Source organism: Scyliorhinus torazame, chromosome 3 (genome assembly GCF_047496885.1).
Source record: "Scyliorhinus torazame isolate Kashiwa2021f chromosome 3, sScyTor2.1, whole genome shotgun sequence".
NCBI classification, from domain to species: Eukaryota; Metazoa; Chordata; class Chondrichthyes; order Carcharhiniformes; family Scyliorhinidae; genus Scyliorhinus; species Scyliorhinus torazame.
Genome location: NC_092709.1, coordinates 352,945,361 through 352,965,378, shown reverse-complemented (window position 1 = coordinate 352,965,378; position 20,018 = coordinate 352,945,361). Strand labels below are relative to the sequence as shown.

Here is a 20,018-nt window from a genome sequence, read left to right as displayed (position 1 = left end):
TCACGCTGCCCCAGCACGGCCAGCGCGGGCTTCACGCTGCCCCAGCGCGGGCTTCACGCTGCCCCAGCACGGGCTTCACGCTGCCCCAGCACGGCCAGCGCGGGCTTCACGCTGCCCCAGCACGGCCAGCGCAGGCTTCACGCTGCCCCAGCACGGCCAGCACGGGCTTCACGCTGCTCCAGCACGGCCAGCACGGGCTTCACGCTGCCCCAGCACGGGCTTCACGCTGCCCCAGCACGGCCAGCGCGGGCTTCACGCTGCCCCAGCACGGCCAGCACGGGCTTCACGCTGCTCCAGCACGGCCAGCACGGGCTTCACGCTGCCCCAGCACGGGCTTCACGCTGCCCCAGCACGGCCAGCGCGGGCTTCACGCTGCCCCAGCACGGGCTTCACGCTGCTCCAGCGCGGGCTTCACGCTGCCCCAGCACGGCCAGCACGGGCTTCACGCTGCCCCAGCACGGGCTTCACGCTGCTCCAGCACGGCCAGCACGGGCTTCACGCTGCCCCAGCACGGGCTTCACGCTGCTCCAGCGCGGGCTTCACGCTGCCCCAGCACGGCCAGCACGGGCTTCACGCTGCCCCAGCACGGGCTTCACGCTGCTCCAGCACGGGCTTCACGCTGCCCCAGCGCGGGCTTCACGCTGCTCCAGCACGGGCTTCACGCTGCTCCAGCGCGGGCTTCACGCTGCTCCAGCACGGGCTTCACGCTGCTCCAGCACGGGCTTCACGCTGCTCCAGCACGGCCAGCACGGGCTTCACGCTGCTCCAGCACGGCCAGCACGGGCTTCACGCTGCTCCAGCGCGGGCTTCACGCTGCCCCAGCGCGGGCTTCACGCTGCTCCAGCACGGGCTTCACGCTGCTCCAGCACGGCCAGCACGGGCTTCACGCTGCTCCAGCACGGGCTTCACGCTGCTCCAGCACGGCCAGCACGGGCTTCACGCTGCTCCAGCACGGCCAGCACGGGCTTCACGCTGCCCCAGCACGGCCAGCACGGGCTTCACGCTGCCCCAGCACGGGCTTCACGCTGCCCCAGCACGGGCTTCACGCTGCTCCAGCACGGGCTTCACGCTGCCCCAGCACGGCCAGCACGGGCTTCACGCTGCTCCAGCACGGGCTTCACGCTGCTCCAGCACGGGCTTCACGCTGCCCCAGCGCGGGCTTCACGCTGCCCCAGCACGGGCTTCACGCTGCCCCAGCACGGGCTTCACGCTGCTCCAGCACGGCCAGCACGGGCTTCACGCTGCCCCAGCGCGGCCAGCGCGGGCTTCACGCTGCCCCAGCACGGGCTTCACGCTGCCCCAGCGCGGGTTTCACGCTGCCCCAGCACGGCCAGCGCGGGCTTCACGCTGCCCCAGCACGGCCAGCACGGGCTTCACGCTGCCCCAGCACGGCCAGCACGGGCTTCACGCTGCCCCAGCACGGCCAGCATGGGCTTCACGCTGCCCCAGCGCGGGCTTCACGCTGCCCCAGCACGGCCAGCACGGGCTTCACGCTGCCCCAGCACGGCCAGCACGGGCTTCACGCTGCCCCAGCACGGGCTTCACGCTGCCCCAGCACGGCCAGCACGGGCTTCACGCTGCCCCAGCACGGCCAGCACGGGCTTCACGCTGCCCCAGCACGGCCAGCGCGGGCTTCACGCTGCCCCAGCACGGCCAGCGCGGGTCCGCGCAAGCGCGTGGGTTGCCGTCTCCGCGCCGGCTCCCGGGCAACATGGCGGAGCCCTAAGGGGCCCGGCGGAACATATGCCCCCCCCCACCCCCCCGGAATTAGCCCGCCCGCCAATCAGTAGCCCCCGATCGCGGGCCTGGCCACCGCGGAGGCCCCCCCCGGAGTCGGATCCCCCCCCCCCCAAAAGACGGCCCCCGCAGCCAGAACGCAGAGTTTCCACCGGGTAGGACCACACGCGAACGACGCAGGTGGGACTCGGCCGAACACGCCGGGCATTTGGCCGGTCGAGAGCGGAGAATCGCCAGGAGGGTCACCAGGAGGGTCACCAGGAGGGTCACCAGGAGGGTCACCAGGAGGGTCACCAGCACCGCGGTAAAACCCTCATTTGAAAGACAACTAAGGTTTGGGGGGAGTCAGGGGTGCAATTAAACCATCATAAAAGGTTTGGGCTAATGGAATGTTCATAGAATCCTTACAGCAGGAGGCCATTCGGCCCATCGAGTCTGCACCGGCCCTTGGAAAGAGCGCCCCACTCAAACCCGCGCCTCCACCCCATCCCCGTAACCCAGTAGCCCCACTTGATCTTTTTGGACACTGAGGGCAATTAATCACGGCCAATCCACCTAACCTGCACATCTTTGGACTGTGGGAGGAAACCGGAGCACCCGGAGGAAACCCACGCAGACACGGGGAGGACGTGCAGACTCCGCACAGGCAGTGACCCAAGCCGGGAATCGAACCTGGGACCCAGGAGCTGTGAAACAACTGTGCTAACCACTGTGCTACCGTGCCGCCCAATGCTGTTTGGATGAAGGGGATTCTCTGTGGAGTTAATTAGATTTCAGCTTGGTGAGGTGATGTCATTACTGGGTGAAGCCAAGTAATCAGGCCAAATCAATCAACGCAGTTTAGCTGGGTGTTCGTTGAAGATGTGAGCAAAAGTCTGATGAAACAGAGACTGTGTCTCACCAGGGAAAGTGTGAGTACGGGCTGTACAGCAAGGACTGTGATTCCCAAGCTTATTATGGAGGAAGCCTGCGAGGAACCAACATCAAGGACTCTTTTCTCTTTCAGTTACTTTTAACAGCGGATTGGGAACTGAAGTGGTTTCTTCGTTGTTTGAGTGGGAATAAAGATAGCAGTTAAGGGTTAGTGTATTCACTGTATTGATTAGCACTGTTTCAGTGGTAATTGGGAGCTATTTGCTGGTGTGAAGCTAAAGATATTTTAATACTGTGTTAGTAATAAAGTTTGTTTTAATCTACCATATCTCTATTTCTTTGTGACATATCTCCTGCAATGAGGTATCTTTTCCTCACAGTCTTACAAAGTTAAAATAAAATATTGGGGTTTCTGTCCAGTAGTAGGGTCCTTCCTGTTCCTCCGAGTTTATTCCTTGTCTATTCCGTTGTTTTCTCCTTTCTTTTATTTTTGCTGTTACGTTTTTGATCCGTGCATGATTTGTGGACATGAGTCTTTCAGACAGCCTGCCATTTTTAATTCAAGCAGAAGAAAGCCGTGGCCTGTGCCTTTAATACAAATCGAAGGATCCAGAAGGCCGTGCTGAGTTAAATTGGCGACCGGCGCCAGTGACAGAGATTGGCTGGGACTCAGCTTGATTGATTTGGCTGGTGGTCAATGAGTTGCCCAGTAACAGGTGGTGATTGGGTATTGTCCCACTCGAATGTTTCTCAAAGCCACGAGGTTGCGGAGGTGAAAGAGCCAGCACTATCCTCTCCAAAACACTGCCGATAAGCCTCTTCGGAGAAGGTCCAGTTAATTCTCTCTCTCTCTCCAATAAGACTGTGGGTGTTGGATTCCTGAAACCAGAGCCTGAAAGGGGGGGAGGGGACATGAACAGAGAGCAGTCTGATGAAACAGAGACTGTGTCTCACCAGGGAAAGTGTGAGTACGGGCTGTACAGCAAGGACTGTGCTTCCCAAGCTTATTGTGGAGGAAGCCTGCGAGGGACCAACATCTGAAGCAACGACTCTGGGCGGGATTCCCCAATCCCACGGCAGGAACTCCACACCGGCGTGAACGGGCCGCTCCCACGTCTAATTCTGGCCCCCTACAGGGGGCCAACAGGCGCCTGAGCGGTTCGCGCCGCTCCAGTGGCAGATCCCGGCGTGAACTGGGAGCTGCGGGATCCACACATGCGCAGTGGCTTCATTCAACGCGCCAGCCCCGACGCAACATGGCGCAGGGCTACAGGGGCCGGCGTGTAGAAAAGGAGGCTCCCAGCTAGAGAGGCCAGCCCGCCGACCAGTGGGCCCCGATCGCGGGCCAGGCCACATCGGCGGCCCCCCCCCCCCCCAGGGTCGGACCCCACCTCCCCCCCCCACCCCCACAGGCCGCCACCCGACCCTTCCACGCCGAGGTCCCGCCAGGCCCAGAGCAGGTTAGAACGGCGGCGACGGGACTCGGCTCCTTTCCTACGGCCGCTCGGCCCATCCGGGCTGGAGAATCAGCTGGCCGGCCACGTAGAGCAGCCCGCGACCGGCGCCGCGCCGACCACGCCAGCGCCAATGGCTCTGATTCTCCGCACTGTGGAGAAGCGCGTGCCGGCGTCGGGGCGGCGCGGCCCGTTCGCGGGGATTCTCCGGCCCGGCGCGGGGCTGGGAGAATCCCGCCCTCTTTTCTCTTTCATTTACCATATCCCCCCCCTTTTCACCCCCTCTGTGTTTGTTTGTCTGTGTGTGTGTAACGGGTGGGGAGGCAAGTTACAGTCAGAGTTAGGTACTCCTTAATGTTAACCAACTGGATCTGCTGTGTATGTCACCGTTAATCTTGTCATAAATAAATAGTAATTGTGTTTCAAACCTGGTGACTGTAATTAATGGGCGGCTGAGGATCAAAGATTTTGGTAATTATTATAAGAATTATTGATTCTTTCACTTCTGTTGTGACCCTGGAGCCTGTGGGGCTGGGATTGACTGTGCACTGACTCAGGCTGGCGTAACACCAATATCCGAGCCACTGTTGGCATCTGCTCAGGCATCATAATACACACAAGAGGTTCAGTATCTTCCAGGACAAAGCAACTCCACTTGATTGCTCCCCTTCCACAAACATTCGCTCCCTCCATCACCGTCGCACAGCGGCAGCCGTGTGTCCCATCTACAAGATGCACCGCAGCAACTCAGGCAGCACCTTCCAAACCCACGACCACTACTATCCAGGACAAGAGCAGCAGATACCTGGGAACCCCACCACCTGGAGGTTCCCCTCCAAGTCACTCACCACCCTGACTTGGAAATATATCGCCGTTCCTTCACTGTCACTGGGGCAACATCCTGGAACGCCCTCCCTAACAGCACAGTGGGTGTACCTACACCACATGGACTGCGGCGGCTCAAGGCCCATTAGGGATGGGCAATGCATCAACTTCCTCCATTCTGCGTAGGAATAAATCACCAAAAGTACCTCACCCTCAACCCCCCCCCCCCCCCCCCCCCCCCCACACACACACACAGGACTCCCCAACAACCCCTGCCCCCAGTCTATGGCATCTCACCCTCTCTTATCCTCTCCTGTGCCCTCTCCCCCCGAAATTCTCCCTCTGCCTTCCTTGGGCGGCACGGTAGCATTGTGGATAGCACAATTGCTTCACAGCTCCAGGGTCCCCGGTTCGATTCCCGGCTTGGGTCACTGTCTGTGCGGAGTCTGCACATCCTCCCAGTGTGTGCGTGGGTTTCCTCCGGGTGCTCCGGTTTCCTCCCACAGTCCAAAGATGTGCAGGTTAGGTGGATTGGCCATGATAAATTGCCCTTAGTGTCCAAAATTGCCCTTATTGTTGGGTGGGGTTACTGGGTTATGGGGATAGGGTGGAGGTGTTGACCTTGGGTAGGGTGCTCTTTCCAAGAGCCGGTGCAGTCTCGATGGGCCGAATGGCCTCCTTCTGCACTGTAAATTCTATGTTAATCTATGTTCCCTCCCACAATCCCTCTTTCCTCTTCTCCTGTCTTGACATATTGAATGGCCTCCACCTCCTCCTGTGTTGTTCCCATCTTCCCTCTTCTCACACTTCTCTTCCCCGTCCCCTCCCCTCTCCTCCCCCTTTCCCCCCTGCATAACCACACACATGCTGCCTTGGCCTTCGTACTACGAGATCTCTCTGACTGACTGACTGGCAAACTGGGATGTGGAGCGAGGGGGGAGAGGAGAGGAGGGAGAGTGACGGAGACAGGGTGGAGGGAAGAGGAGGGAAGGGAAGTGGGAGGAGGGGTAGATGAGGGGAGGGGGTGGAGGGCTGCAGGAGGGGAGGGGTAGGGAGGAGAGGAAAGCAGAGGAGGTGGAGGGGGAGAGGCCGAGAGGCGGTGGAGGGGGCAAGGATTGGATAAAGGGGAAGGAGGAGGGGATGGTGAAGCAGAGAAGAGGAGGTGAGGAGGGGAGGGGTGATGAGGGGGAGGAGGGGAGGGGTGTCGAGGGAGGGGTGATGAGGGGAGGAGGGGAGGGGTGATGAGGGGGAGGAGGGGAGGAGGGGAGGGGTGATGAGGGGGAGGAGGGGAGGAGGGGAGGAGGGGAGGAGGGGAGGAGGGGAGGAGGGGGAGGAGGGGAGGGGTGTTGAGTGAGGGTTGGTGAGGGGGAGGAGGGGAGGGGTGCTGAGTGAGGGGGAGGGGTGGGGAGGAGGGGTGGGGAAGGGGAGGAGGGGTAGGGGTGGGGAAGGGGAGGAGGGGTGGGGATGGGGAGGAGGGGAGGGGTGATAAGGGAGGTGATGAGGGGAGGGGTGTTGAGGGAGGGGTCATGCGGGGGAGGGGAAGGGTGTTGAGTGAGGGGTGTTGAGTGAGGGTTGGTGAGGGGGAGGAGGGGAGGGGTGTTGAGTGAGGGGGAGGAGGGGAGGGGTGATGAGGGGAGGGGTGTTGAGTGAGGGTTGGTGAGGGGGAGGAGGGGAGGGGTGTTGAGTAAGGGGAGGAGGGGAGGGGTGATGAGGGGAGGGGTGTTGAGGGAGGGGTCAGGCGGGGGAGGGGAAGGGTTTTGAGGGAGGGGTGTTGAGTGAGGGTTGGTGAGGGGGAGGAGGGGTGGGGTGTTGAGTGAGGGGTGATGAGGGGAGGAGGGGAGGGGTGTTGAGTGAGGGTGATGAGGGGGAGGGGTGGGGAGGAGGGGTGGGGAGGAGGGGGAGGGAGGGGTGGGGAGGAGGGGGAGGGAGGGGTGGGGAGGAGGGGGAGGGAGGGGTGGGGAGGGGGAGGGAGGGGTGGGGAGAGGGAGGGAGGGAGGGGTGGGGAGGGGGAGGGAGGGGTGGGGAGGGGGAGGGAGGGGTGGGGAGGGGGAGGGAGGGGTGGGGAGGGGGAGGGAGGGGTGGGGAGGGGGAGGGAGGGGTGGGGAGGGGGAGGGAGGGGTGGGGAGGGGGAGGGAGGGGTGGGGAGGGGTGATGAGGGGGAGGAGGGGAGGAGGGGAGGGGTGATGAGGGGGAGGAGGGGAGTGGTGTTGAGTGAGGGGTGATGAGGGGGAGGAGGGGAGGGGTGATGAGGGGGAGGAGGGGAGGAGGGGAGGGGTGATGAGGGGGAGGAGGGGAGGAGGGGAGGGGTGATGAGGGGGAGGAGGGGAGGGGTGTTGAGTGAGGGTTGGTGAGGGGGAGGGGGGAGGAGGGGAGGGGTGCTGAGTGAGGGGGAGGGGTGGGGAGGAGGGGTGGGGAAGGGGAGGAGGGGTGGGGATGGGGAGGAGGGATGGGGATGGGGAGGAGGGGAGGGGTGATGAGGGAGGTGATGAGGGGAGGGGTGTTGAGGGAGGGGTCATGCGGGGGAGGGGAAGGGTGTTGAGGGAGGGGTGTTGAGTGAGGGTTGGTGAGGGGGAGGGGGGGAAGGAGGGGAGGGGTGCTGAGTGAGGGGGAGGGGTGGGGAGGAGGGGGTGGGGAAGGGGAGGAGGGGTGGGGATGGGGAGAAGGGGAGGGGTGATGAGGGAGGTGATGAGGGGAGGGGTGTTGAGGGAGGGGTCATGCGGGGGAGGGGAAGGGTGTTGAGGGAGGGGTGTTGAGTGAGGGTTGGTGAGGGGGAGGAGGGGAGGGGTGTTGAGTGAGGGGGAGGAGGGGAGGGGTGTTGAGGGGAGGGGTGTTGAGTGAGGGTTGGTGAGGGGGAGGAGGGGAGGGGTGTTGAGTAAGGGGAGGAGGGGAGGGGTGATGAGGGGAGGGGTGTTGAGGGAGGGGTCAGGCGGGGGAGGGGAAGGGTTTTGAGGGAGGGGTGTTGAGTGAGGGTTGGTGAGGGGGAGGAAGGGTGGGGTGTTGAGTGAGGGGTGATGAGGGGGAGGAGGGGAGGGGTGTTGAGTGAGGGTGATGAGGGGGAGGGGTGGGGAGGAGGGGTGGGGAGGGGGAGGGAGGGGTGGGGAGGGGGAGGGAGGGGTGGGGAGGGGGAGGGAGGGGTGGGGAGGGGGAGGGAGGGGTGGGGAGGGGGAGGGAGGGGTGGGGAGGGGGAGGGAGGGGTGGGGAGGGGGAGGGAGGGGTGGGGGGGGAGGGAGGGGTGGGGAGGGGGAGGGAGGGGTGGGGAGGGGGAGGGAGGGGTGGGGAGGGGGGGGAGGGGTGATGAGGGGGAGGAGGGGAGGAGGGGAGGGGTGATGAGGGGAGGAGGGGAGGGGTGTTGAGGGAGGGGTGTTGAGTGAGGGTTGGTGAGGGGGGGAGGAGGGGAGGGGTGCTGAGTGAGGGGGAGGATGGGAGGGGTGTTGAGTGAGGGGTGATGAGGGGAGGGAGGGGTGGGGAGGGGGAGGAGGGGAGGGGTGTTGAGTGAGGGGGAGGAGGGGAGGGGTGTTGAGTGAGGGGGAGGGGTGATGAGGGGAGGGGTGTTGAGGGAGGGGTCAGGCGGGGGAGGGGATGGGTGTTGAGGGAGGGGTGTTGAGTGAGGGGGAGGAGGGGAGGGGTGTTGAGTGAGGGGGAGGAGGGGAGGGGTGATGAGGGGAGGGGTCAGGCGGGGGAGGGGATGGGTGTTGAGGGAGGGTTGGTGAGGGGAGGAGGGGAGGGGTGTTGAGTGAGGGGTGATGAGGGGAGGGAGGGGTGGGGAGGGGGAGGAGGGGAGGGGTGTTGAGTGAGGGGTGATGAGGGGAGGGAGGGGTGGGGAGGGGGAGGAGGGGAGGGGTGATGAGGGGAGGGGTGTTGAGTGAGGGTTGGTGAGGGGGAGGAGGGGAGGGGTGTTGAGTGAGGGGGAGGAGGGGAGGGGTGTTGAGTGAGGGGGGAGGGGTGATGAGGGGAGGGGTGTTGAGGGAGGGGTCAGGCGGGGGAGGGGATGGGTGTTGAGGGAGGGGTGTTGAGTGAGGGGGAGGAGGGGAGGGGTGTTGAGTGAGGGGGAGGAGGGGAGGGGTGATGAGGGGAGGGGTCAGGCGGGGGAGGGGATGGGTGTTGAGGGAGGGGTGATGAGGGGGAGGAGGGGAGGGGTGAGATGAGGGGTGGGAGGGGTGGGGAGGAGGGATGGGGAGGGGGAGGGAGGGGTGGGGAGGGGGAGGAGGGGAATGGGAAAACCCTGGGTATTAAAGTCGACAGATATTTGAAAATTAATACCAGCATTATTTTGCTTTGATTGTGAAAATTCCTTCCAACATTTGTAACCCGTTCAATAAAAAAAATGGAAAATCTCCTGGCAACAGAGCGTGAGAAACAGTTTGGAGTTTCGGCTGGTTTTCTTTGGGGAAGGAGGTGCTCACAGACTGAATGTCCCGCGTGACACCGGCATGAGGACAGAGCATCATCTCCCGGTGAAAGCATGTTGGGAGGGGGGACCTGGGGGCAGGGGTGAGGGCGGGAGGGGGGGGTGCTGGGGGGTGAGGCGGGAGGGGGGGACCTGGGGGCAGAGGTGAGGGCGGGAGGGGGGGCTGGGGGGGGGGGGGGGGGGAGGCGGGGGGGGGCCTGGGGGTGGAGGTGGGGGCGGGATAGGGGGGGCTGGGGCGGGGGTGGGGGCAGGAGGCGGGGGTGGGGGCGGGAGGGGGGGACCTGGGGGCAGGGGTGGAGGTGGGAGGGGGGCTGGGGGGGAGGCGGGAGGGGGGGGCTGGGGGCGGGGGGAGGCGGGGTTTGTTCGCACACGGATTACACTAGAGTTCAGCAGAGCAAACTCACTGTGTGTGGGGGTGGGGGGGGGGGGGAGCCGATGGGATTGAACGTGAATTCGGAGAAGCTGGATAGATGGGATGAGAAGGAGAGATTTGGGAATTTATTAATCGAGTCTTGGGTGTGGGCGTCACAGCGAGGGCAGCATTTATCAGTCACCTCGGACCGACCATGAGGACAGTACAACTGAGTGGATATTCCAGAGGCCAATCAGAGCCAGCCAGGCTGGTGTGGGAATGGAGTCACAAATAGGCCCAGACTGGTTTGACCAACAGATTAATTGTCAACTTTACTCGTATCGAGACTTCCACTGAAAGAAATTCTAATTCACAAATACCAGAGTGAGATTGAAACTCTTCCCCAATGGATTATTAACATCAAATTAACTGCACCACTGTCCGAGGTAGACGAGGCATAGTGAATAGGGAGCAGTGAGGGGTATGGGAAAGATGGTTCGGGGAGAGACGAATATGGGGGAAGGTGGGTCAGGGGGAGTGGGGTTAAGGGGGTCAGTGGGAGTGAGGGGTATGGGGGAAGGTGGGTAGGGGGGAGTGGGGTTAAGGGGGTCAGTGGGAGTGAGGGGTATGGGGGAAGTTGGGTAGGGGGAGTGGGGTTAAGGGGGTCAGTGGGAGTGAGGGGTATGGGGGAAGGTGGGTAGGGGGAGTGGGGTTAAGGGGGTCAGTGGGAGTGAGGGGTATGGGGGAAGGTGGGTCAGGGGGAGTGGGGTATGGGGGTCAGTGGGAGTGAGGGGTATGGGGGAAGGTGGGTCAGGGGGAGTGTGGTTAAGGGGGGGTCAGTAGGAGTGAGGGGTATGGGGGAAGGTGGGTAGGGGGAAGTGGGGTTAAGGGGGCCAGTGGGAGTGAGGGGTACGGGGGAAGGTGGGTCAGTGGGAGTGGGGTTAAGGGGGTCAGTGGAGTGACGGGTATGGGGAAGGTGGGTCAGGGGGGAGTGGGATTAAGGGGGTATGTGGGAGGGAGGGGTATGGGGGAATGTGGGTCAGTGGGAGTGGGGTTAAGGGGGTCAGTGGGAGTGAGGGGTATGGGGGAAGGTGGGTCAGTGGGCATGGGGTTAAGGGGGTCAGTAGGAGTGAGGGGTATGGGGGAAGGTGGGTCAGTGGGAGTGGGGTTAAGGGGGTCAGTGGGAGTGAGGGGTATGGGGGAAGGTGGGTAAGGGGGAGTGGGGTTAAGGGGGGGTCAGTGGGAGTGAGGGGTATGGGGGAAGGTGGGTCAGGGGGAGTGGGGTTAAGGGGGTCAGTGGAGTGAGGGGTATGGGGGAAGGTGGGTCAGTGGGAGTGGGGTTAAGGGGGTCAGTGGGAGTGAGGGGTATGGGGGAAGGTGGGTCAGGGGGAGTGGGGTTAAGGGGGGGTCAGTGGAGTGAGGGGTATGGGGGAAGGTGGGTCAGTGGGAGTGGGGTTAAGGGGGTCAGTGGGAGTGAGGGGTATGGGGGAAGGTGGATCAGGGGGAGTGGGGTTAAGGGGGGGTCAGTGGAGTGAGGGGTATGGGGGAAGGTGGGTCATGGGGAGTGGGGTTAAGGGGGTCAGTGGGAGTGAGGGTTATGGGGGAAGGTGGGTAGGGGGAGTGGGTTTAAGGGGGTCAGTGGGAGTGAGGGGTATGAGGGAAGGTGGGTCAGGGGGAGTGGGGTTAAGGGGGGGTCAGTAGGAGTGAGGGGTATGGGGGAAGGTGGGTAGGGGGGGTGGGGTTAAGGGGGTCAGTGGGATTGAGGGGTATGGGGGAAGGTGGGTCAGGGGGAGTGGGGTTAAGGGGGGGTCAGTAGGAGTGAGGGCTATGGGGGAAGGTGGGTAGGGGGGTGGGGTTAAGGGGGTCAGTGGGAGTGAGGGGTATGGGGGAAGGTGGGTCAGGGGGAGTGGGGTTAAGGGGGGGTCAGTGGGAGTGAGGGGTATGGGGGAAGGTGGGTCAGTGGGAGTGGGGTTAAGGGGGGTCAGTGGGAGTGAGGGGTATGGGGGAAGGTGGGTCAGTGGGAGTGGGGTTAAGGGGGTCAGTGGGAGTGAGGGGTATGGGGGAAGGTGTGTCAGGGGGAGTGGGGTTAAGGGGGGGGGTCAGTGGAGTGAGGGGTATGGGGGAAGGTGGGTCAGTGGGAGTGGGGTTAAGGGGGTCAGTGGGAGTGAGGGGTATGGGGGAAGGTGGGTCAGGGGGAGGGGTGTTAAGGGGGGGTCAGTGGAGTGAGGGGTATGGGGGAAGGTGAGGCAGTGGGAGTGGGGTTAAGGGGGGTCAGTGGGAGTGAGGGGTTTGGGGGAAGGTGGGTCAGTGGGAGTGGGGTTAAGGGGGGGTTAGTGGGAGTGAGGGGTATGGGGGAAGGTGGGTCAGGGGGAGTGGGGTTAAGGGGGTTGGGGGAGTGAGGGGTATGGGGGAAGGTGGGTTAGGGGGAGTGGGGTTAAGGGGGCCAGTGGGAGAGAGGGGTATGGGGGAAGGTGGGTCAGGGGGCGTGGGATTAAGGGGGTCAGTGGGAGTGAGGGGTATGGGGGAAGGTGGGTCAGTGGGAGTGGGGTTAAGGGCGTCAGTGGGAGTGAGGGGTATGGGGGAAGGTGGGTCAGGGGGCAGTGGGGTTAAGGGGGTCAGTGGGAGTGAGGGGTATGGGGGAAGGTGGGTCAGGGGGAGTGGGGTTAAGGTGGTCAGTGGGAGTGAGGGGTATGGGAGAATGTGGGTCAGGGGGAGTGGGGTTAAGGGAGGTCAGTGGGAGTGAGGGATATGGGGGAAGGTGGGTCAGTGGGAGTGGGGTTAAGGGAGGTCAGTGGGAGTGAGGGATATGGGGGAAGGTGGGTCAGGGGGAGTGGGGTTAAGGGGGGTCAGTGGGATTGAGGGGTATGGGGGAATGTGGGTCAGGGGGAGTGGGGTTAAGGGAGGTCAGTGGGAGTGAGGGATATGGGGGAAGGTGGGTCAGTGGGAGTGGGGTTAAGGGAGGTCAGTGGGAGTGAGGGATATGGGGGAAGGTGGGTCAGGGGGAGTGGGGTTAAGGGGGGTCAGCGGGAGTGAGGGGTATGGGGGAAGGTGGGTCAGGGGGCAGTGGGGTTAAGGGGGTCAGTGGGAGTGAGGGGTATGGGGGAAGGTGGGTCAGTGGAAGGAGGTTATGGGGGTCAGTGGGAGTGAGGGGTATGGGGGAAGGTGGGTCAGTGGAATGGGGTTATGGGGGTCAGTGGAGTGAGGGGTATGGGGGAAGGTGGGTCAGGGGCAGTGGGGTTAAGGGGGTCAGTGGGAGTGAGGGGTATGGGGGAAGGTGGGTCAGTGGAAGGTGGTTATTGGGGTCAGTGGGAGTGAGGGGTATGGGGGAAGGTGGGTTAGGGGGAGTGGGGTTAAGGGGGTCAGTGGGAGTGAGGGGTATGGGGGAAGGTGGGTCAGGGGGAGTGGGGTTAAGGGGGTCAGTGGAGTGAGGGGTATGAGGGAAGGTGGGTTAGGGGGAGTGGAGTTAAGGGAGGTCAGTGGGAGTGAGGGATATGGGGGAAGGTGGGTCAGGGGGAGTGGGGTTAAGGGGGGTCAGCGGGAGTGAGAGGTATGGGGGAAGGTGGGCCAGGGGGCAGTGGGGTTAAGGGGGTCAGTGGGAGTGAGGGGTATGGTGGAAGGTGGGTCAGTGGAAGGGGGTTATGGGGGTCAGTGGGAGTGAGGGGTATGGGGGAAGGTGGGTCAGTGGAAGGGGGTTATGGGGGTCAGTGGGAGTGAGGGGTATGGGGGAAGGTGGGTCAGTGTAAGGGGGTTATGGGGGTCAGCGGGAGTGAGGGGTATGGGGGAAGGTGGGTCAGGTGGAGTGGGGTTAAGGGGGGTCAGGGGGAGTGGGGTTAAGGGGGGTCAGGGGGAGTGGGGTTAAGGGGGGTCAGGGGGAGTGAGGGGTATGGGGAAGCTGGGTCAGGGGGAGTGGGGTTAAGGGGGTCAGTGGGAGTGAGGGGTATGAGGGAAGGTGGGTCAGGGGGAGTGGGGTTAAGGGGGTGTCAGAGGGAGTGAGGGTATGGGGGAAGGTGGGTCAGGGGGAGTGGGGTTAAGAGTGTCAGAGGGAGTGAGGGTCAGGGGGAAGCTGGGTCAGGGGGGGGTGGGGTTAAGGGGGTCAGTGGGGGTGAGGGGTATGGGGGAAGGTAGGTCAGGGGGAGTGGTGTTAAGGGGGGGTCAGTGGGAGTGAGGGGTATGGGGGAAGGTGGGTCAGTGGAAGTGGGGTTAAGGGGGGGTCAGTGGGAGTGAGGGGTATGGGGGAAGGTGGGTCAGGAGAAGGGGGGTTAAGGGGGGGTCAGTGGGAGTGAGGGGTATGGGGGAAGGTTGGTCAGGGGGAGTGGGGTTAAGGGGGTCAATGGGAGTGAGGGGTTTGGGGGAAGGTGGGTCAGGGGAAGGGGGGTTAAGGGGGGGTCAGTGGGAGTGAGGGGTTTGGGGGAAGGTGGGTCAGGGGAAGGGGGTTAAGGGGGTCAGTGGAGTGAGGGGTTTGGGGGAAGGTGGGCCAGGGGAAGGGGGGTTAAGGGGGTCAGTGGGAGTGAGGGGTATGGGGGAAGGTGGGTCAGTGGGAGTGGGGGGAAGGTGGGTCATTGGGAGTGGGGTTAAGGGGGTAAGTGGAGTGAGGGGTATGGGGGAAGGTGGGTCAGGGGAAGGGGGTTAAGGGGGTCAGTGGAGTGAGGGGTATGGGGGAAGGTGGGTCGGGGAGTGGGGTTAAGGGGAGGTCAGTAGGAGTGAGGGGTATGGGGGAAGGTGGGTCAGGGGGAGTGGGGTTAAGGGGGTCAGTGGGAGTGAGGAGTATGGGGGAAGCTGGGTCAGTGGGAGTGGGGTTAAGGGGGTCAGTGGGAGTGAGGGGTATGGGGGAAGGTGGGTCAGTGGGCGTGGGGTTAAGGGGGTCAGTGGGAGTGAGGGGTATGGGGGAAGGTGGGTCAGTGGGCGTGGGGTTAAGGGGGTCAGTGGGAGTGAGGGGTATTGGGGAAAGTGGGTCAGGGGGAGTGGGGTTAAGGGCGTCAATGGGAGTGAGGGGTATGGGGGAAGGTGGGTCAGTGGGAGTGAGGAGTATGGGGGAAGGTGGGTCAGGGGAAGGGAGGTTAAGGGGGGGTCAGTGGGAGTGAGGGGTTTGGGGGAAGGTGGGTCAGTGGGAGTGGGGTTAAGGGGGGGTCAGTGGGAGTGAGGGGTATGGGGGAAGGTGGGTCAGGGGGAGTGGGTTTAAGGGGTCAGTGGGAGTGAGGGGTATGGGGAAAAGTGGGTCAGGGGGAGTGGGGTTAAGGGGGTCAGTGGGAGTGAGGGGTATGAGGGAAGGTGGGTCAGGGGGAGTGAGGGGTATGGGGGTCAGTGGGAGTGAGGGGTATGGGGGAAGGTGGGTCAGGGGGGAGTGGGGTTAAGGGGTCAATGGGAGTGAGGGGTATGGGGGAAGGTGGGTCAGGGGGAGTGGGGTTAAGGGGGTCAGTGGGAGTGAGGGGTATGGGGGAAGGTGGGTAGGGGGCAGTGGGGTTAAGGGGGCCAGTGGGAGTGAGGGGTATGGGGGAAGGTGGGTCAGGGGGAGTGGGGTTAAGGGGGTCAGTGGGAGTGAGGGATATGGGGGGAGTGAGGGGTATGAGGGAAGGTGGGTAGGGGGCAGTGGGGTTAAGGGGGCCAGTGGGAGTGAGGGGTATGGGGGAAGGTGGGTCAGGGGGAGTGGGGTTAAGGGGGTCAGTGGGAGTGAGGTATATGGGGGGAGTGAGGGGTAGGAGGGAAGGTGGGTAGGGGGCAGTGGGGTTAAGGGGGTCAGTGGGAGTGAGGGGTATGGGGGAAGGTGGGTCAGGGGGAGTGGGGTTAAGGGGGTCAGTGGGAGTGAGGGATATGGGGGGAGTGAGGGGTATGGGGGAAGGTGGGTCAGGGGGAGTGGGGTTAAGGGGGTCAGTGGGAGTGAGGGGTATGGGGGAATGTGGGTTGTTGCTGATGATGCAAATGGAGCAGTCTTGTTTCTCTGCTGACGACAGTTCCCCCGGCTCTGGCAATGCGAAAGTTTAAGAGTGTGGTCCTGGTGATCAGGTGTCCCTCCCTATCCAGGCTGGTGTGTAAGAGAGTTTCCTACCTGACAGTATCTGCTCCATTTCCGAGTCCACACCTCAGCTCACGTTGCATCGACTGTTATTGACAGAAGGGTCGACTGAAAAACAACACAGGTTATATCAGCTCGACCCACTGTCCCTCTACCCACTGTCCCTGTACCCACTGTCCCTGTACCCACCACCCCTCTACCCACCGTCCCTGTACCCACTGTCCTTGTACCTACTGTCCCTGTACCCACCACCCCTCTACCCACCGTCCCTGTACGCACTGTCCCTGTACCCACTGTCCCTGTACCCACCACCCCTCTACCCACCGTCCCTGTACCCACTGTCCTTGTACCTACTGTCCCTGTACCCACCACCCCTCTACCCACCGTCCCTGTACGCACTGTCCCTGTACCCACTGTCCCTGTACCCACCACCCCTCTACCCACCGTCCCTGTACCCACTGTCCCTGTACCCACTGTCCCTCTACCCACCACCCCTCTACCCACCGTCCCTCTACCTAATGTCCCTCTACCTAATGTCCCTCTACCCGCTGTAGTTCGATGACTTTAGATGGGTCCGTTTTTGTCCAATGTGTGCAGGAGGGTTTCCTGGCACAGTATGTCGATAGGCCAACGAGAGGCGCGGCCATATTAGATTTGGTACTGGGAAATGAACCTGGACAGGTGTTAGATTTGGAGGTAGGTGAGCACTTTGGTGATAATGACTACAATTCGATTACGTTTACTTTAGTGATGGAAAGGGATAGGTATATACCGCAGGGCAAGAGTTATATCTGGGTGAAAGGCAATTATGATGCGATGAGGCAAGACTATGGATGCATCGGATGGAGAAGAAAACTGCAGGGGATGGGCACAATGGAAATGTGGAGCTTGTTCAAGGAACATCTACTGCGTGTCCTTGATAAGTATGTACCTGTCAGGCAGGGAGGAAGTGGTCGAGCGAGGGAACCGTGGTTTACTAAAGCAGTCAAAACACTTGTCAAGAGGAAGAAGGAGGCTTATGTAAAGATGAGACATGAGGGTTCAGTTCGGGCGCTTGAGAGTTACAAGTTAGCTAGGAAGGACCTAAAGAGAGAGCTAAGAAGAGCCAGGAGGGGACATGAGAAGTCTTTGGCAGGTAGGATCAAGGATAACCCTAAAGCTTTCTATAGATATGTCAGGAATAAAAGAATGACTAGGGTAAGAGTAGGGTCAGTCAAGGACAGTAGTGGGAGGTTGTGCGTGGAGTCCGAGGAGGGCTAAGTGAATATATTTTGTCAGTATTCACACAGGAAAAAGACAATGTTGTCGAGGAGAATACTGAGATTCAGGCTACTAGACTAGAAGGGCTTGAGGTTCATATGGAGGAGGTGTTAGCAATTCTGGAAAGTGTGAAAATAGATACGTCCCCTGGGCCGGATGGGATTTATCCTAGGATTCTCTGGGAAGCTAGGGAGGAGATTGCCGAGCCTTTGGCTTTGATCTTTAAGTCATCTTTGTTTACAGGAATAGTGCCAGTAGACTGGAGGATAGCAAATGTTGGCCTCTTGTTCAAGAAGGGGAGTAGAGACAACACCGGTAATTATAGACCAGTGAGCCTTACTTCTGTTGTGGTCAAACTCTTGGAAAGGTTTATAAGAGATAGGATGTATAATCATCTGGAAAGGAATAATTTGATTAGAGATAGTCAACACGGTTTTGTGAAGGGTAGGTCGTGCCTCACAAACATTATTGAGTTCTTTGAGAAGGTGACCAAACAGGTGGATGAGGGTAAAGCAGTTGATGTGGTGTATATGGATTTCAGTAAAGCGTTTGATAAGGTTCCCCACAGTAGGCTACTGCAGAAAATACGGAGGCATGGGATTCAGGGAGATTTAGCAGTTTGGATCAGAAATTGGCTAGCTGGAAGAAGACAAAGGGTGGTGGTTGATGGGAAATGTTCAGACTGGTTACTAGTGGTGTACCACAAGGATGTTTTGGGGCCACTGCTGTTTGTCATTTTTATAAATGACCTGGGCGTAGAAGGATGGGTGAGTAAATTTGCAGATGACACTAAAGTCGGTGGAGTTGTGGACAGTGCGGAAGGATGTTACAAGTTACAGAGGGACACAGATAAGCTGCAGCGCTAGGCTAAGAGTGCTGCAGCGTGGGGCAGCATGGTAGCATTGTGGATAGCACAATTGCTTCACAGCTCCAGGGTCCCAGGTTCGATTCCGGCTTGGGTGACTGTCTGTGCGGAGTCTGCACATCCTCCCCGTGTGTGCGTGGGTTTCCTCCGGGTGCTCCGGTTTCCTCCCACAGTCCAAAGATGTGCAGGTTAGGTGGATTGGCCATGATAAATTGCCCTTAAGTGTCCAAAATTGCCCTTAGTGTTGGGTGGGGTTACTGGGTTATGGGGATAGGGTGGAGGTGTTGACCTTGAGTAGGGTGCTCTTTCCAAGAGCCGGTGCAGACTCGATGGGCCGAATGGCCTCCTTCTGCATTGTAAATTCTATGATAAAAAAAAGAGGTGGCAAATGGAGTTTAATGCAGAAAAGTGTGAGGTGATTCATTTTGGAAGGAATAACAGGAAGACAGCGTACTGGGCTAATGGTAAGATTCTTGGCAGCGTGGATGAGCAGAGAGATCTCGGTGTCCATGTACATAGATCCCTGAAAGTTGCCACCCAGGTTGAGAGGGTTGTTAAGAAGGCGTATGGTGTGTTAGCTTTTATTGGTAGAGGGATTGAGTTTCGGAGCCATTGACGAATGTGATATAAAATAGTTACTTTAGAGATATTAGTTATTGTAATGTAAATATAGGCCGGTCTGATTCTGTTAGTTCACAGACAAAGGATTTCAGAACGCATGGCAAAGCAAGGGGGAGGGGTGTCCAGCTAAGGAGGAGAAAAGGATGCTGGGTAATAGGAGGCTAGAGGAAGGGATGAGAAGTGAGCCAATCAGGATGTATGGCCAGGTCAGGAGGGGTATAGGATGACCTATGGGAATCGTATATGTGAAACTTGATGCCATTTGAATGTATTTGCAGAAATCCCTTTGTTTCCTTCTTCATTCATTTTCCAGGGGTCCAGGAGACTAGTTGTGTCCTGTGTCTGTGAGAAACGAATCAGACTTGCAAGTCAAATAAAATAACTAATGCTGTACCTGCAAATCCATCTCGAGTTTTATTGAGGCCAGACTGACGGGTAAAGACATTTTTGATTTGTCATTTGGTGCCGAAACCCGGGATTTCTCAAGATGGTCATTGGCCAGCTGCGAACTCAGAATTAGACTGATTATGGACAAAAGGAGAGTGGAAAAAGGGGCCCACAATGTATTGCTGGAAAATGACCGCGCATTGATTTTTCCCTCTTCTTCTGGTCTGATTGGTCTGGTCACTCGCGGTTGGTACGGAAAGATCATCTCGACGAAATCAAAGGTCAGTCTGGGGATTAGAAAATTAAACTGATGGGATATCATAATTGATAGTTCAGTTTTGGGTTAATTGTGGAACTGATAGGACATCAGGAAGATGGTTTAGTTGCACGAGTGCTGTTGATGAACTGATGGGACATCGGAAGATGGTTCAGTTCTACGAGAGTTTTTGATGAACTGATGGGACATCGGAAAGATGGTTCAGTTCCACGAGTGTTTTTGATGAACTGATGGGACATCGGAAAGATGGTTCAGTTCCACAAGTGTTTTTAAAACTATAGTTGATTAAGCTAAAACTGTATCCTTGGACTGAAGTGGCGAGAAACGATAAATTTTAAAACAAACTGGATGCTGCATGTTAGTTAAAGCAGAAGTCTCTCAAAGGGTTAACAGCAGCTTGAGATAACAGGCAGCTTGTGGTGTAATTGGATACCTTTCCTTCGAGTTAGTGAACTCCAGCAAAGTTACGTTTTGAATTAATTAAAGGAAACCAGTGGGTTTCTCCACCTCTTTGATAAAAGTTTATTATTTTCGAAAGCAATTGATTGAAATTGCCAGAATCTTAAGTTTTACTTACTTGAAATAATGTTTATCTCATTTTATTTGTGAATTAATAAAAACTTAAAGAAACTCACTAACACCATTTTAAAAAGTGTAAATCTGGAAATGACAGTTGACTTTGCTCCGGTATACATCACCGCAGCTAACTGCTCCCTCATTGATAGCAGCCAACACTTTTGTGAATGTAAGAAAAACTTGTTAAAAGAAAAATTGTTAAGATAAAGAATTAATTAAGTTGTAAAAGTTATACAAGTTTGTGTTAAGCAAATCGTAAATTTAGTTCTGAGTTGAGATCAGAGCTAAGCTTGCAGGTTGCAGTCATTCAATTTGAATTTTCAAACATTTTAAGTTTTAAAAGAACACTGTTAGAACCTTTTCAATAATTTTG

At 59.2% G+C, this 20,018-nt stretch overlaps 1 protein-coding gene across 3 annotated transcripts in view; it reads right to left on the bottom strand.

Moving 5' to 3' along the window:
- The window catches only part of LOC140409341 (heat shock 70 kDa protein 12B-like), a 244,519-nt gene that overhangs the window by 205,105 nt on the left and 19,396 nt on the right, over nucleotides 1-20,018 (bottom strand). For all 3 annotated transcript variants that reach the window (XM_072497755.1, XM_072497757.1, XM_072497756.1), the window contains one exon: nucleotides 15,693-15,767. In XM_072497755.1, the coding sequence (XP_072353856.1) occupies nucleotides 15,693-15,711 (19 nt within the window). In that variant the 5' untranslated portion in view covers nucleotides 15,712-15,767. The remainder of the gene's footprint in view (nucleotides 1-15,692; nucleotides 15,768-20,018) is intronic.